Source organism: Cricetulus griseus, chromosome 7, assembly GCF_003668045.3.
Source record: "Cricetulus griseus strain 17A/GY chromosome 7, alternate assembly CriGri-PICRH-1.0, whole genome shotgun sequence".
Classification (NCBI taxonomy): domain Eukaryota; kingdom Metazoa; phylum Chordata; class Mammalia; order Rodentia; family Cricetidae; genus Cricetulus; species Cricetulus griseus.
The window spans coordinates 44,112,723-44,127,651 of record NC_048600.1 but is presented as its reverse complement, the minus strand read 5'-3'; the positions used below and the strand labels follow the sequence as shown (position 1 = coordinate 44,127,651).

Sequence of the window (14,929 nt, the reverse complement as noted above, 5' to 3'; positions counted from 1 at the left end):
ATTTCTTTTTGTTTGTTTGTTTGTTTTTTTGTTTTTCGAGACAGGGTTTCTCTGTGGCTTTGGAAGTTGTCCTGGAACTAGCTCTTGTAGACCAGGCTGGTCTCGAACTCACAGAAATCTGCTTGCCTCTGCCTCCTAAGTGCTGGGAGTAAAGGCGTTGTGCCACCAACAACTGGCCCATGGAGAGGGGATTTCAAGGCAGGGTTTCTCTGTGGCTTTGGAGGCTGGCCTGGAGCTCACTTGTAGACCAGGCTGGCCTCAAACTCACAGAAATCTGCTTGCCTCTGCCTCCCGAGTGCTGGGAGTAAAGGCGTGTGCCACCACTACCCCGCTTTCTTTTTTGTTTTGTTTTTCATGATAGGACTTCAAAATAGCTAGGCGGTGGTGGCAAATGCCTTTAATTGAAGTACTCGGGAGGCAGAGGCAGGTAGATCTCTGTGAGTTCGAGGCCAGCCTGGTCTACAAAGGTAGTTCCAGTACAGTCAGAAATTTGTTTTTTCTTTAAAGATTTTATTTATTTATTATGTATACAACATTCTGCTTCCATGTATATCTGCACACCAGAAGAGGGCACCAGATCTCATAACGGATGGTTGTGAGCCACCATGTGGTTGCTGGGAATTGAACTCAGGACCCCTGGAAGAGCAGTCAGTGCTCTTAACCTCTGAGCCATCTCTCTAGCCCCAAGAACTGTTAAACAGAGAAACTCTGTCTCAAAAAAAGAAAAGAAAAGAACAGCAATGTGTATTCTAGCAATATGTGTGATGTGTGTGTGTGTATACACCTTTGTTGGTTTCCTCCCTCCCACTCCCCACTTTTTTTTTTTTTTTTTTTTTTTGAGACAGGGTCTCACTATGTATAGCTCTTGCTATACTGGAACTCACCAGTGTGAGTATTCAGGCATCTGTACTGGCCTGTCCTTGGGGTTCTAACAGGATATGCTCTCAGCTGCAGCCACTAAGAGCACTACCTGTACACATTCACTATGTTCCCTTTTAAAGGGGCCCTGCCCACCTTCCAGCTCTCTTTCCCTCCCTCCCTCTCTCTCTCCCCCTGCTTCTCTGCCAGTTTCTCTGTCTCCTTCCCCACTTTTCTTTTCTGCTGCTCTTGTCCCCAGAGGCTGGTCTCCCCGCTCCCCTCCCCCCTTTTCCTATTCACTCTTATTCCCCCAATTAAAAACAAAAAACAAAAAACAAAAAACCCTCCATCCAAGTTCTGTCATATGGTATCTTTCTCTCACAAGCCATGTTTTTAAATTACAACATCCAGCTGGCCTTGAATTCACAGAGATCCTCCTGCTTCTGCCTCCCAAGTGCTGAGATTTAAGACGTTTACTATCACTCCCAGTTTATTGCCCCCCCTTTTTTTGGTTTTTCAAGATAGGGTTTTTCCGTGTAGTCCTGGCTGTCCTAAAACTTCCTCTGGAGACCGGACTGGCCTCAAACTTACAGAGATCCACCTGCCTCTGCCTCCTGAGTGATGGGATTAAAGGCGTGCGCCACCAAAGCCTGGCTCCCCTCTTCCTATGTATACTTGGCTAGCTTAGAACTTGCTATATAGACTATGCTGGTTTTTTCTCACTTAAACGACCTACTTGCCGTTGCCTCCTTAATTAAAGGTACATGACATCTGGACACTTTTTAATGACTTATTTTGTATTCTATGTGCATGATTTTTTTACCTGCATGTTAAGTGCATGACATGCATGCAGTTCCCACAGAGCCCACAAGAGGGCTGCTCTAGAACAGGAGTTACAGATAGCTGTAAACTGTCTTCTGGAAATAGACTCCAGGTCCTTTGCAAGAGCAGCAAATGAGCCATCTCTCCAGCCCTATCCTAGCTTTGAGACAGTCTCTCATTGAACCTGGAGGTCAATGTTTCAGCTAGACTAGATAATCATTGAATCCCTGGAATCCCCATTTCCATTTGCCAGCTCTAGGGTTACAGATACATATTGCCAAGCCTGCCTTCTTTCTTTTCTTTTTTAAATTTTAATTTGGGTGCTGGGTATCAGAATTCAGGTCATCAATCTTGCCCAGTTTGCATATCATTACCCATTAAGCCATCTCCCTAGCCCCTCAACTTTTTTTTTTTGTTTGTTTTTGTTTTTTGTTTTTTGTTTTTTGAGACAGGGTTTCTCTGTAGCTTTGGAGCCTATCCTGGCATTCGCTCTGGAGACCAGGCTGGCCTCGAACTCACAGAGATCCGCCTGCCTCTGCCTCCCGAGTGCTGGGATTAAAGGTGTGCCCCACCAATGCCCGGCTCAACTTGTATACTTTAAACTTATGAAGTTATTGGATATATGAATTAGATATTCATAAAAGTTTTTGACAAAACCAAACAACATAAAAGCACCTCCTACTCTTCCCCTATAAAGAAAAAGAAAGAAGGCACAATGCAAGTTCAGTCACAGGGAAGTCAGTTATTATGCTCTAGGGGTTATGTGGCAAAGCAAGGGACTGTTTGATCATTTCATGATCTCCAATGCTGTTCAAGAATACATATCCACTGCCGGGCATTGGTGGCACACATCTTTAATCCCAGCACCCTGGCTGGGCGTTGGTGGCGCACGCCTTTAATCCCAGCACTCGGGAGGCAGAGGCAGGCGGATCTCTGTGAGTTCGAGGCCAGCCTGGTCTCCAGAGCGAGTGCCAGGATAGGCTCCAAAGCTGCACAAGGAAACCCTGTCTCGAAAACAACAACAACAAAAAAAAGAATATATATCCACATGACCCCAATCAGTCTTCCTGCCGTGTTGACAAGAGGGACCAACTCAGAAACTGGAAAATAGAGAATGTGACTTTTATTTTCAGTGCTAGGGTTGGAATCCAGAGAATCCAGGGCCTCTTGGGTGCTAAGTGGGAGCCCTGCTTCAGCTACACCCCAGCCCTATGAATGTAATTTGTGCAAAAGCTCATCTTCATTTGTGAGAAGTGCTTCTACAGCATAAGCCATTGTGGTCTTAACCTGAAAAGGAGCTACTCTCTGCGTGGGCCCCATAGAGATACATGGTTCTTCAGGCAGATGGCCACTCACCTCTTACTAACAGCCAGCAGGATATTAGGGCCACCAAAATGAGTAGGCTACTGATGGTGTCTTTTCAGGAGCAGAATATATGTGGCCCCTTTATATCTGGATGCCAGAGTCAACATACCGCTGACATCACCTGCTTCTAGGGTGACTCAGTGTTCTCTCTCTCTGTGTGTGTGTGTGTGTCTCTGTCTCTCTCATATAATTCAGGGCTGTTGCAGTTCTTCTGACGTTTCCATGGCAACATTCACAAGGATTTCATAGAACATAAGGTGTTTGAGCAGGAAGGGCCCTTGGAGATCAACTCCTCCTCCACATTTCACAGAACAGGAAGTAGGTCCAGAGAGGCGATACCAAATACATGGGGTCACACTGCAAGAAAGAGACCTCTGCCCCATGGCTTTTAGACAGCTGACAGCTGAGTCCTGCAGCTGACTCATCATGAAGTGCTCTGAGAACGAAAGCTTTGGGGACTCTGCCATTGCCTGCTACAGGACCCCTGAAGCCCAGTCTCCCTTTCTGCTGCTTAATCACAACCCATTCCTTTCAGTGCCAGTGAGGACAGGAGCAGGCAGCATAGGATCCATCCTGTCCTCAGAAAGTTTCCAGATGGGCACAGAGGACACACAGCAAGCTTCTAGAGAACCACTGGAGGGCATCCAGGGTGCAGGAAGTAGGGGCAGGAGGAGCCTGAGAAGCAAGGCTCCAAGCAGAACCTGTAAGGTCAAGGAGATGTTGGCTCCTGCCTGCACTGCTCTCCAGCACAGGCCAGATTCTGGTGTGGGGGTAAAGATAGAAGCCTAGGGAAAATTGGAACCCTGAGTGAGGCTGGGCTGGGGACTCATGGCACATGCTACACCAGGGCTCAGACTCCCAGAAGGACCAGTTTCAGGAAGCCAGATTAAGTGGCACACACCTTTAATCCCAGCATTTGAGAGGCAAAGGTAGGTCGATCTCTGAGTTCGAGGCCAGCCAGGCCAGTTACACAAAGAAACCCTGTTTCCCTGTCAAACAAAACACAACAAAAATGTTAAACTAAAAAATATGCCGGGCACTCAGGAGGCAGAGGTAGGCAGATCTCTGTGAGTTCAAGGCCAGCCTGGTCTCCAGAGTGAGTGCCAGGAAAGGCTCCAAAGCTACACAGAGAAAACCTGTCTAGGAAAAACCAAAAAAAAAAAAAAAAAAAGTTACAGGAGCTGAGGGGCATGAGAAGACCAAAGGTCAGGACTGTAAGAGGATTCAAAGGCAAGATTTCAAGGAGACCAGGGTAGCTCCATTCATTTGGGGACAATGATATGTACACACATTTTTTTTTTTTTAAAGCATAGAGCCATGTTTGTATTCCAAGGTTGAGGGCTGGACCACACTCTTCCCAGGTGCATACAGCCAGTCCTAACTTCCTGCCTTTGGGGCTGATCAACAGTGCTCTTTCTAAGAGACTCAAGGACTGATTCCAGGCCAGACTAAGCCCCTTGCACCCTCTTGACCCTTTCTCACCAAACTGGATACTTCCCTCAAGTTTGCTCTGCACTGTCATTAGTTGTTTATTGCTATGTTACAAACATCTCCCAAACACATAGGAAACAGATTTTAAAAGGCTCCTCTCTATGGGTGGTGGTGGCAAATGACTTTAATTCTAGCATTTGGGAGGCAGAGGCAGGCCTGGTCTACAGAGGGAGTTCCAGGAAAGGCTCCAAAGTGACAGAGAAACCCTGTCTCAAAAAAAAAAAAAAAAACAAACAAATAAAACCACAACAACAACAAAAAGGCTCATCTCTAGAAGAGCATGGTGGCCCACTATAATCCTAGCACTTGGAAAGCTGAGGCAGGAGGATTTTGAGTTTGAGGCCGGTCTGGGCTACATAGCAAAGTCCTATTCTACATAGAGCATCATCCACTGAGCTGTGCCTATCAGCAATTCGGCTTATTCAGTTTTTCTCCATTGGCTGCCTGGGCGTTTTCTAGTTATGGCAGCCAGATTTTGAAAACCACTGTCTCAGGGTACAAGAAACTTGGGGTCACTTCTGTTTTATCATTGCTACTGCCCAGATTCAAGGGCAGGAGACATAGATCCACTCACTTTATTACTGGCAAAAATACCAAATAATTAGCCATCTTCTTTTGTTGTTGTTTTGCATTTTGAGATAGAGTCTAAATATAGCCTTGGCTGTCCTGGAACTAACTATGTAGATTAGGCTGGCCTCAATCCATCTGTTTCTGCCTCCCCAAATGCTGAGATTAAAGGCATGCCCCCCACCATACCAACTCTTTATTTTTATTTTAATTAATTAACTTTGAGACAGGGTTTTGCAGCAGGCTCTCTTGGACTGCCAGCCCCCAAAATCATGACATGGAGACAATATTAATTATAAATGCTAGGCCTTATCTTATGTTTGTCCCACTATCTCTTAGCGATTGTTTTAACCTTTTTTCTTTTCATCTACATTTTGCCTCAGGCTTTTTACCTTTCTTTCATTCTGTATGTCCTACTTTTTCTGCTTTTTCCTGATGCAGATGGTTCTTCCTGCCAGCCTGGTCCCACAGTTCCATCAGACCCAAATAAACACACAGACGCTGTATTAATTAGGAAACTGTTCTGTTGGTCAATGACTAGGGCTTCTTACTGGCTAGCTCTGTCTTAATTATTAACTCATTTCTATCAATCTATGTATTGTAGCAAGGCTGTGACTTACCTGGTAATGCCCGGCATACTGTTACTCCTCTGGCAGCATCTTGACTCTCTCCAACATTCTCACTCTGCCTACCTTTCCCAGAATCCTCCTCCTCTGGTAGCCCCACCTACCCTTCCTGTCTGGCCACTAGCCACACAGTGTTTTATCCATCAACTAATAAAAGAAACATATACAGAAGGACATCCCTCAACATCTCCTCTTTTCAGTCTAAATAAAAAGAAGGGTTTCAACTTTAACATAGTAAAATTATATATAACAAAACAGTTATTAATCAAGAACTATAACTACAATATTTAGTCCATTAACATTTAGCAAGATTTAAAAAAAAACATTCTATCATCTATTCTATCTTTGTAAGTCTAAAGTCTTTTCCATGTCTGGCTGCCTGGCCAGCCCCAGGATTTTCCCTCTCTTTCTCTGTTCTCTCCTTTCTCTTGAGCCTAGATTCCTCCTCCTATTTATTCTTTCTGTCCACCAGCCCCACCTATCCCTCTACTGCCTAGCTATTGGCCATTCAGCTTTTTATAAGACCAATTAGGTAGGTGTCTTATAGGCAGGTAAAGCAACATATCTTTACATCATTGAGCAAATGCAATGTAAACAAATGTAACACACTTTTGGCCTCGGTGGTGGTGCATGCCTTTAATCCCAGTACTGAGGAGACAGAGACAGGTGGATCTCTGTGAGTTCAAAGCCAGCCTGGTCTACAGAGTGAGTTCCAGGGCAGGCTTCAAAGGTACAGAGAAACTCTGTCTTGAAAAACCAAACCAAACAAACAAAAGAAAGCAACAACAATAAAAAACGCAAAAAACAAAATACCCAAATGTAATATACTTTTACATAGTTAAAGCAATACTCCACAACATAAATAAATGTAACACATCTTTGCCTATTTAAGCAAATATTCCACAACAGAGTTTCACTATGTTGCAATGATAGGCCTGGAACTTGCTATGTAGACCAGGCTCGCATTTAACTCACAGAGATCTGTCTATCTCTGCCTTATAAGTACTAGGATTAAAGGCTTGCATCACCATGCTTAGTTTCTAACTTACATTTCTTTCGCCAATTTAGTAACTGCTCATTGAGGCCAGGAGCTGGCTGCCAGGGATATGGCAGTGACCAAGACAAGCTGCTTCCTGTGCCCAGAAAGCTTACATTCCAGGGTGAGAAACAGATGGGAACAGAAGAGCCATGAGATATAGTGATCAAAGATGAGAAGAACTGTGGGGAGGAGAGAGCTGGGACTTGAGGTTTCTCAGGAGACAGCAGAGACCTGGGTTTTATGTAAACGCTCGTCATTTTAAAAGCATGTCTGTCTCTTCTGTGCTGGAAGCTCCCCTCCTCTGCTGCCCTCCCACCTTTTCTAGCTTGCTTGTTCTTTCTCTCTTCCTAGTTGCCTGCCCTATTTTCATTACTCATCCAAAATTCCCCACTCGCAGCCCCTGCCCCAGAGCATCTAAACTTGAACTCTTTGTTCTTATCCCACTTACTGGACATATTCTGGGCAGCAGCTGGAAGGAGGCAAGTGGGCACAGGCTGCTGAGGTACCCAGCTGAGCTCCTGGGCCAATCATCCTGAGGCTGGCTTTGTGAGAGTGGGATATCTGGCACCCTCAGGGGATGCAGCAGTGGGAGCCCAGTATCCCCACTCTAGGTCAGGACACACAGATCTTGGCCTGAAAGAGGTAGGAGGTCAGTGAAGGGAGCCAAGGAAAGGAGACCTGAGGCTTTTCTGGGTTTGCTTTATAACAATAGGTCCCTGAGGGGTAAAGTTGAACCATAGGACATGAATGAAGCCAGAGTTCCCAAGAGCAGCCTTATTGCTGCCATGTGCTAGCCTGGTGATCATGGACGGAAGCTCCCTGTTGCCTTTCTGGGCCTCAGTTTCCCCATCTGACCATTGGGAGTTGTAGCAATACCCACCTCACAGACTAGCACACCTAGCACATGACAGCAGTCAGTGCAGGGAAGCTTTGCAGGCTACAGCAAGGCCCTGTCTAGGAAATACTCTAGGCAGCGTGCCTCCATCTGGGTCCTTCCAGGCCTTGAGCCCCAGAGGCAGTGAATTGTTCATGCTCTTGTCATTGCTAGCTTAGAAGGCTCAGGAGACCTCCAAGAGACCCAGAGTTTTGGTGACAGGAGGACAGCTAGGCCATTCCAGAGGAACACCAAGAAATACCCTGTCTCAAGGGCACCACCCCCCTGCACCATTGTCCTCACCTCTGATCACTCAAGTCTCATTCTCCAGACTGGAGTATCTTGGGTGAGAGGCTTCCGACAGAGCTCCTCTGGTCAGTATAGGTGATGCAGCAGAGTCAGTTCCTGGAGGTGGGTATGCCAGGTCCTGGACCAGTTTGGGGTCTAGAGAATCACTACTGACACTTTTGCATTAGAAACTAGGATGGAAAGACTGTGACCAGTCACTTCTGGGGAAGAAGCCTCCTATCTACTAGGCTCTCAGGGCAGGGGACTTGCATGGATTATCTCAGAGGGCCTGATGCTGGCTGTCATACCCACTTCCTTTCCTTCCTCAGATACCCATGCTTCAGCCCAGGTGGCAAAGTCTGCGAGGAAAAGCTGAAAGCAAGGGCTTCTGAAAAGCAACCTTCCCACTACGCCTTTGATCAGCTGAGCCCAGGGTGCTCAGGCATAATAGGGATTATTTGTGAAGCCTGAGTGTGGGAGCTTCCTGGATCTGCCTGACCTGGAGGGTACAGCATTGAGAACAAGTGGGTCAGATGGCTGGCATCTCTTGCTGAGAAGAAACGGAATCTCAGGCTGCCTACTCAGCCTTCTGCCCCAGCCTCTTCATCTCAGAACACACCCGTGTCTCAGGTCTAGGGCCCAGTCTATTGAGTTAGATTACTAAGCTGGGACACTGGAGACTGGGGTAAGGAACAGTGCAGAGAGGACACAGGATCCTGGTGCTTCTTCACCCTAGATGCAGACAGTTGGGGCCCTTGAGTTTAGCAGAGCACCAGAGCATGCTCCTTGGGTGGAACACCTAGAGCCTTGCTGGGACCTCCTGACTCCGCCCCCGGAGCGGCGGGCTTATTTGCAAGGCTCCGCCTCAGAGCGGCCATTGGCTGCGGCGGCAGGAGGCCGGGCCTGAGTGGCTGCGCCGCCAGGGAGGCGGGGGCGGGGCGGGCGCCGAGTGCTGGAGATGCTGCTACTGCTGCTGCCTCTGCTGCTGCGGGACGGGTTCGGGTCCGAGTCTGGCTTGGCAGGTACCGGGCGTGGGACGGCCCAGGACGCGGTGGCAGCAGCAGGAGCACACTGAGAACCATGTCCAGGAAGAAGACCCCCAAGAGTAAGGGGGGGAGTGTGCCTGCTGCCTCTACGTTGCCCACCGCCGCCAATCGACCCCGTCTGGCATGTCCCAGAACTGCGCGTCCCGGCCCAGAGGCGCTGCCCAACGGGCCCCCGCAGTCCGGCCGGCCCTCACTTGGTGGCTCTGGAGACTTCTACGACGTTGCTTTCAAGGTGAGCTAGGCACCTCCCCGCCATGGGAGTGCAGCAGGTGGCGTTGGATACTAGACTATCGGAAGGGCCTCTGGGGAAGAGTGCGGGCCGCGCGGACCTTTGCCGCTGAACTGGCCAGAGCAGCCCCTCGCAGCTAGCCAGGCAGCACTTTAGGTTGTTACGCGCGCGTGCACGCGCGCGTGTACACACAAATGCACACACACACACACACACACACACACACACACACACACACACACACAACTATTAAGCTTAGGTTTGGGATGTTCAACAGCTGGCAGGGCCTGCCCCTACTCCACCTACTGTAAGACCAAGCAAGCTTCTGAAAGCTGTCCTACCGCCTCTCCACTCTAATCGGTTCCCATCCATATGCTGCCTTCCCTCTCCCCCAGGGGCTGTAAGTCTCCTTTTTCTGAATGAGAAAGTGGCCACCCCGAGGCCAAAACTGAAGCTTGTGTGAATTTGACCTCTGAAGGCAGGGCCATCATTGGGTTTTGGAGCTTTTGGAAGCAGGGCTGGTGGGGGCAGGGAGACTTTGCCGGTGTGCCCCTGGGGCCCACAGATGATCCCTAGCCCCTCTTCACTTCTAAAGCTGTTTGGCACACCTCTACGGAGTCTTGCTGCTGAGATTTGTGTGTTTGCTGGAATTGAAGCCGCCCCTGGCACTGAGTCCCCACAGGTCTCTTAGCAGGTTCCAGCTGCATTCTCATGCTCTGCTCCCCATAGGCCCCAAATGCTGCCCTCCCAGATCAAGCATGATGTCTATGGAGGAGGGGTAGGTAAGATCTTGGTCCGGGACAGTGGTCCTCACTCCCCATTGATTAAGGTGCCATTGTTGGAGGGAGAGGTGACATGGGACTACCAGGGGCAGATAAGCTGGGCATCCAAGCTATTGGGGACCATGGCTGCTGTGTTTCCCCAAGCTATGCAGAACCTATAGGCCTGGAACACTCATTTCCTCTCCTGCTCCTCCCCCACAGCTCAAGGCAGACCAGAAGCATCTCTAGGTGGGCAAGGCCCCCAGCCCCAAACCTGACTCTTCTGACCCTCCTGTCTGCTCTAGGTCATGCTGGTGGGGGATTCCGGTGTGGGGAAGACCTGCCTGCTTGTGCGCTTCAAGGATGGGGCTTTCCTGGCTGGTACCTTCATTTCCACTGTGGGCATCGACTTCCGGGTGAGAATGGAGGCTGATGTCCTGAGCTCTGCCTGGGTCCAGCTGTACTGTGGTTCTTATACCTAGTCCTCCCAGTACCCTGGATTGTCCATCTCCAGATGTATCTATAGGCCCAGGGGATGAGAGCTTAGTTACCAAACCAGCTGCCTCCCAACACCTGAGGGTCCTGGGGAAGCCTCCTAACACCCAAGGTACCACACCATTCAGCTGCAGCAGAGAGTTCTATTCTTACCACAGGCTGATGCTATGATGAGATGTACCTGTGCCCTTGGGTAGTGACAGTGAGAGGAAACTTAAGACCTGCTTGTTCACTTAAGGAGGCCAATGTTGCTCTCCCACCAAAGGGGGGACCCAAGGATATGGGAGGTACTCGGAACTCTCTAGAACCTGTAATACAGTACAGCTTGGAAGAGTCCTTATTAAGATCCCAGGCAGGGTCCTGGGAGCTCTAGCGTCAAAGCCCTCCCAACCCCCTTGCCCAGTCTGAATCTCATGTGCTGAGAGGTGCTGGTATGTTTTTGGCAAATCCTGAATTTGCATTTTTCTCACCCTTTAATTAGACCCAGTTAGCAGGAGGTTGGGAGGAAGGCCCACTCTGGGGACAGGAAAGGGGGGTTTCTCCTAGTAGGAAATTTTCTTTATTGAGGACCCTCTAGGTCCCAGAGTTCTGGATGAAGTAAAGGCTGAAGTGCCAGAGGGAGCAGGACAAGCTTGAACAAGCAGGTGTTTCTTGCCTATCCTGGTCTCTTTTCCCCCCTCCTCTTGGCTCCTGGGTGGAAGGTGAGGGAGGTAGGGCTGTGTGGTTTGCACCCCTGTTCAGGGTGCAGGAAAGGCAAAGTATGCTCCCTTGCCAGGCAGATGGCTGAGCCTGGTTCCCTGGAGACCTAGAAGCACTGACAGCAGCTCTGGAGAAAGGGGGAGCCAGGCCTAGCCTCCCATGGCGGCAACCTGCAGTCACCCCTTCTCTGGGGTGACAGGTGGGTGGGCACTCTAGCATGGTGTCTAATCTTGAAAGGGACAGGTCTAGACCGGAGACAGCAAGTTTATGAATATGACCTATGTACCAGCCACAGTTCTGGGCTCTGTGGGCACAGCAGAGTCATGCTTAAGTCCAGGCCCTTAGAAATGGATGTCCGAGTGGTTGTTGTTGTTGGTGGTGGTGGGGATGAAATTAGCTTTCCCAGGCAGGATGTAGTTCTCAGTGTACACAATAGCTCATTAAGCTGAAGTTGCCCTATCTATCACCATCTACAGATGGGGAAACCAGGGCACAGTGTACCATTTGTACCATCGATGACTTTAACTGGGCTAGTTGAAGTCTTTAAGCAGGAACTAGCAGTGCTACTCTCTTGGCAAGTAGGAACCTGTGTAGCAGGACCTGGTGTGCGGGGGCTGGGTGGTAGTAAGCAAGGCCCCAAAGTGGACATAGCTGGCCATGATAACCTAGTATCAGGGCAGCCATCTGAAGAAGGGTCCAGGCAGGCTCATCTGGAGAGGATCCTCCCAGGGTTGATGCTGGAAGCAGTGGCAGGGAGTACCAGGCAGCTGCTAGGAGCATCAGATTTTAAGCATAAATGTGACCTGTAGGCTGGTTTAAGTTCTCAAAGCAGAAAGAGAATCAGGAGGTGCTGTAGAAATGGAATAGGGACCCCCCCCCAACCTCCCATCAGTAGGGGTTTAGTCATGGCTTGCTACTACTTTAACCTCAGGAACCCCCCAGAGGACCACAGGCATCCTTACTGTTGCTGGCTGGTTCTGTTTCAGAATAAAGTTCTGGATGTGGATGGCATGAAAGTGAAGCTGCAGGTAAGGTTACAGGAGTGCAGGTTTGGGGCTGGAGATGCCAGGGAGAGGCTGGGCAATATGACCAGTGCCTGTTGCCACAGATCTGGGACACAGCAGGTCAGGAGCGGTTCCGAAGTGTCACCCACGCCTACTACCGGGATGCTCATGGTAAGCCCATAGATACGGGGGATCAGTTCTCCACAGGGAGTCTGGGTGAGCATAGGTACACTGTGGGACCGCAGGAGAGGGTGAGGTCATATCCTGTGACTTGTAATGTCTATAAGTATGTGGGTAGTTAAGGAGCCACTGGGCCCCAGCGATGTCCTCATTACTTTCTGTATCCAGCACTGTTGCTACTCTATGACATCACCAACAAGGACTCCTTCGACAACATTCAGGTCAGTGGCCTTTCTGGTGGGGGAATGGGCCCAGACTGTCTAGATGGCATCAAGGTCCCTAGAGTTCTAAGAACCCTACAAAGGATAGGAACTGATGAGCCTCTGAGCTCATGGTGGCCAAGTTGGGCATTCACTAATCCATCAGGCCTGAGTGCCATCTGGCTCTATTTAGCCAGATTTAGAGGTTAAGGTACCTCTATCCCACACATGGGAGGGCTTCTAGAAAAAGGCACCCAAAAAGGTGTGCCACAAGAGGGCAAGGACCAGCCCTGAAACTGGTCCCAGCTCTCCCCATACAGGCCTGGTTGACAGAGATCCAGGAGTATGCCCAGCAGGACGTGGTGCTCATGCTGCTGGGGAACAAGGTGAGAATGTGAACCTGCTCTCTCCAGCCTGGCCCAACAGGGCAAGCCATGTCCTGGAACTAACAAAATTTTTGTGCCTGGACCAGGTCGACTCTACCCAAGAACGTGTGGTAAAGAGGGAAGATGGGGAGAAACTAGCTAAGGTGAGTCAAAACAGGGTGGATGATGAGGGTGGCCTCAAGGCTGTAACACTTGGGCTGCCCCCGTTCGGCCAGCACCCTACTGGCAGCAGCTGTTTGCAGGAATATGGGCTGCCTTTCATGGAAACCAGCGCAAAGACTGGCCTCAACGTGGACTTGGCTTTCACTGCCATAGCAAAGTAAGTCCTGGCAGTGAACAGAAACACTGCCCTCATGTTCCAGGCCATAAACCTCGAGGTTGCACAGGCTGCATGTGCTCTATTGTCATCCCTGCTCTTCAGGGAGCTGAAACATCGATCCATAAAGGCTCCCAGCCAGCCGCACTTCAGACTGCACGACTATGTCAAGAAGGAGGGTCAAGGGGTTTCTTGCTGTCGTCTCTGAACCTGGCTGATCTCAGTTCCACTCTTGAAGAAACAACCCTCCCTTGGACAGTTGTACCCGAAGTCTGTGATCCAGTGGATGCTCCTGGTGTGCCCAGGACTCTAGAGGCCAAATGCCATCACCCCTTTTGCCCCAGAGGCCATAACAGAAGTGGTTTTGAAGCATATAAAACATGTCATGGCACTTTGCTGCCCTCTCCTGGGCATTTGTAGCTCAGGACATCATAGAGCCCAGCTGGTATCCCACCCAGCAGCCTGCTTCCAGCCCACTCACTGTGAGGCTTAGAGGAAACTAGCAGGTAGTGAGATCACCAAAATAAATGTCGGGACACTACAAACAAGTCACCACCCAGCAGGCTGCCCCAGTCCTTTCCACGTTGTGTTCTCAAACCACAATTTGAGTAAAAACCTGTCCTCAAAAGTCCCTATTAATAAAGATGTTTTCTGGAGCTTGTGTCATCTGTGGAAAATCACCTTACAGGGTCAGCAGGATGGCTTAGTGGGGGGCGGGGGTAAAGGGATTTACAAGCAAGCCAGGCTTAGCATCCTCAGAATTCACCTGGTGGAAGACTCCACGTATAAATACCCTCACAAAAAAGTCCCCTATGGAGATTGGGTTATCAAGACCAGAGTGTCCAGAAACCTATTACTGACACAGAACAGGCTAAAAGCTCACCCCCCAGAGCAGAGTTCTAAAAACAGGAGGCTTTACTTTCATTGACTCACCCCTTTACAGACGGCAACTACCAACTAGGCCCTCTGCAGTACATGAAATAACGACATTTGAAGACGGAGTAAGATTGTACTTTCGCTTTATTCAGATACATAGATGCCCAGCTTACCAGAAAATCCTGTTGCCTGGATGCAGCTGATTTACAGTCAAGGTCTGCAGCACACTCACCATGCCCTGAAAGTCAAACAGAAATCTTTACTTTTGGTAACTTTTCATTCTCAGCTGTTCAATTAAAGGTAGCGTTCCCAAGCCTCAGTCTTGCAATGTAATCAGACTGCACATGCAGTTTTCATACGAGGTGTCAGAAGAAAAGCAATTCATCACAGGCTTGGTGCCGCCAAAGAAAGCCAGGCCCGACTTACCTTACCTGCAAAAAGGGAGTCAGAAGATTGAAGAGACATGTTAAAAAGCAGAGCCCAGACTTCCGCAGCAGTCGAGGAAAGGCTGGCTTGCAATCGACCGGCCCTTCGAGTTCCATGCGACCACTGCCGACAAAAAGCGGGCCTTGTGGAGAGACAAAAAGATTACCAGCCTACACTGCTCGCTCACTCCCAAAAGGCCGGCTGTGGTCGAAGCGCAAGCGTTTATAGAACTGCCCCTTATGTGATTGGACAGTCTCTGAGGAAGTGCCCACCTTCTTTCGCTGCTGATAGGCTCCTCAAGCTATCATGCAGTTTCCACCAATCATACCGTAGACTTTTTTTTTTGGAGGCGGTATCTTGGGGTGCTCGAACTGCCTTCCC

General features: G+C 49.4%; 1 protein-coding gene, 1 long non-coding RNA gene and 1 other non-coding gene across 3 annotated transcripts; 1 reads left to right on the top strand and 2 right to left on the bottom strand.

The window, feature by feature from the left end:
- Nucleotides 1-9,010: 9,010 nt before the first annotated feature.
- Rab26 (RAB26, member RAS oncogene family) lies at nucleotides 9,011-13,454 on the top strand. Its single transcript, XM_027424930.2, has 8 exons — nucleotides 9,011-9,208; nucleotides 10,272-10,382; nucleotides 12,147-12,188; nucleotides 12,269-12,335; nucleotides 12,513-12,565; nucleotides 12,865-12,930; nucleotides 13,017-13,249; nucleotides 13,352-13,454. Exons 1-8 carry the CDS (start codon nucleotides 9,011-9,013, stop codon nucleotides 13,452-13,454), a joined length of 873 nt encoding a protein of 290 aa, XP_027280731.1.
- A 794-nt stretch (nucleotides 13,455-14,248) lies between these two features.
- Nucleotides 14,249-14,754, bottom strand: LOC103159146. The gene is made up of 2 exons (XR_003487039.2): nucleotides 14,554-14,754; nucleotides 14,249-14,360 (listed from the first exon to the last, which is right to left on the bottom strand). It is a non-coding gene; the product is annotated as an uncharacterized LOC103159146 (long non-coding RNA).
- LOC113836666 lies at nucleotides 14,434-14,515 on the bottom strand. The gene has a single exon (XR_003487073.1). It is a non-coding gene; the product is annotated as a small nucleolar RNA SNORD60 (small nucleolar RNA).
- Nucleotides 14,755-14,929: the final 175 nt, after the last annotated feature.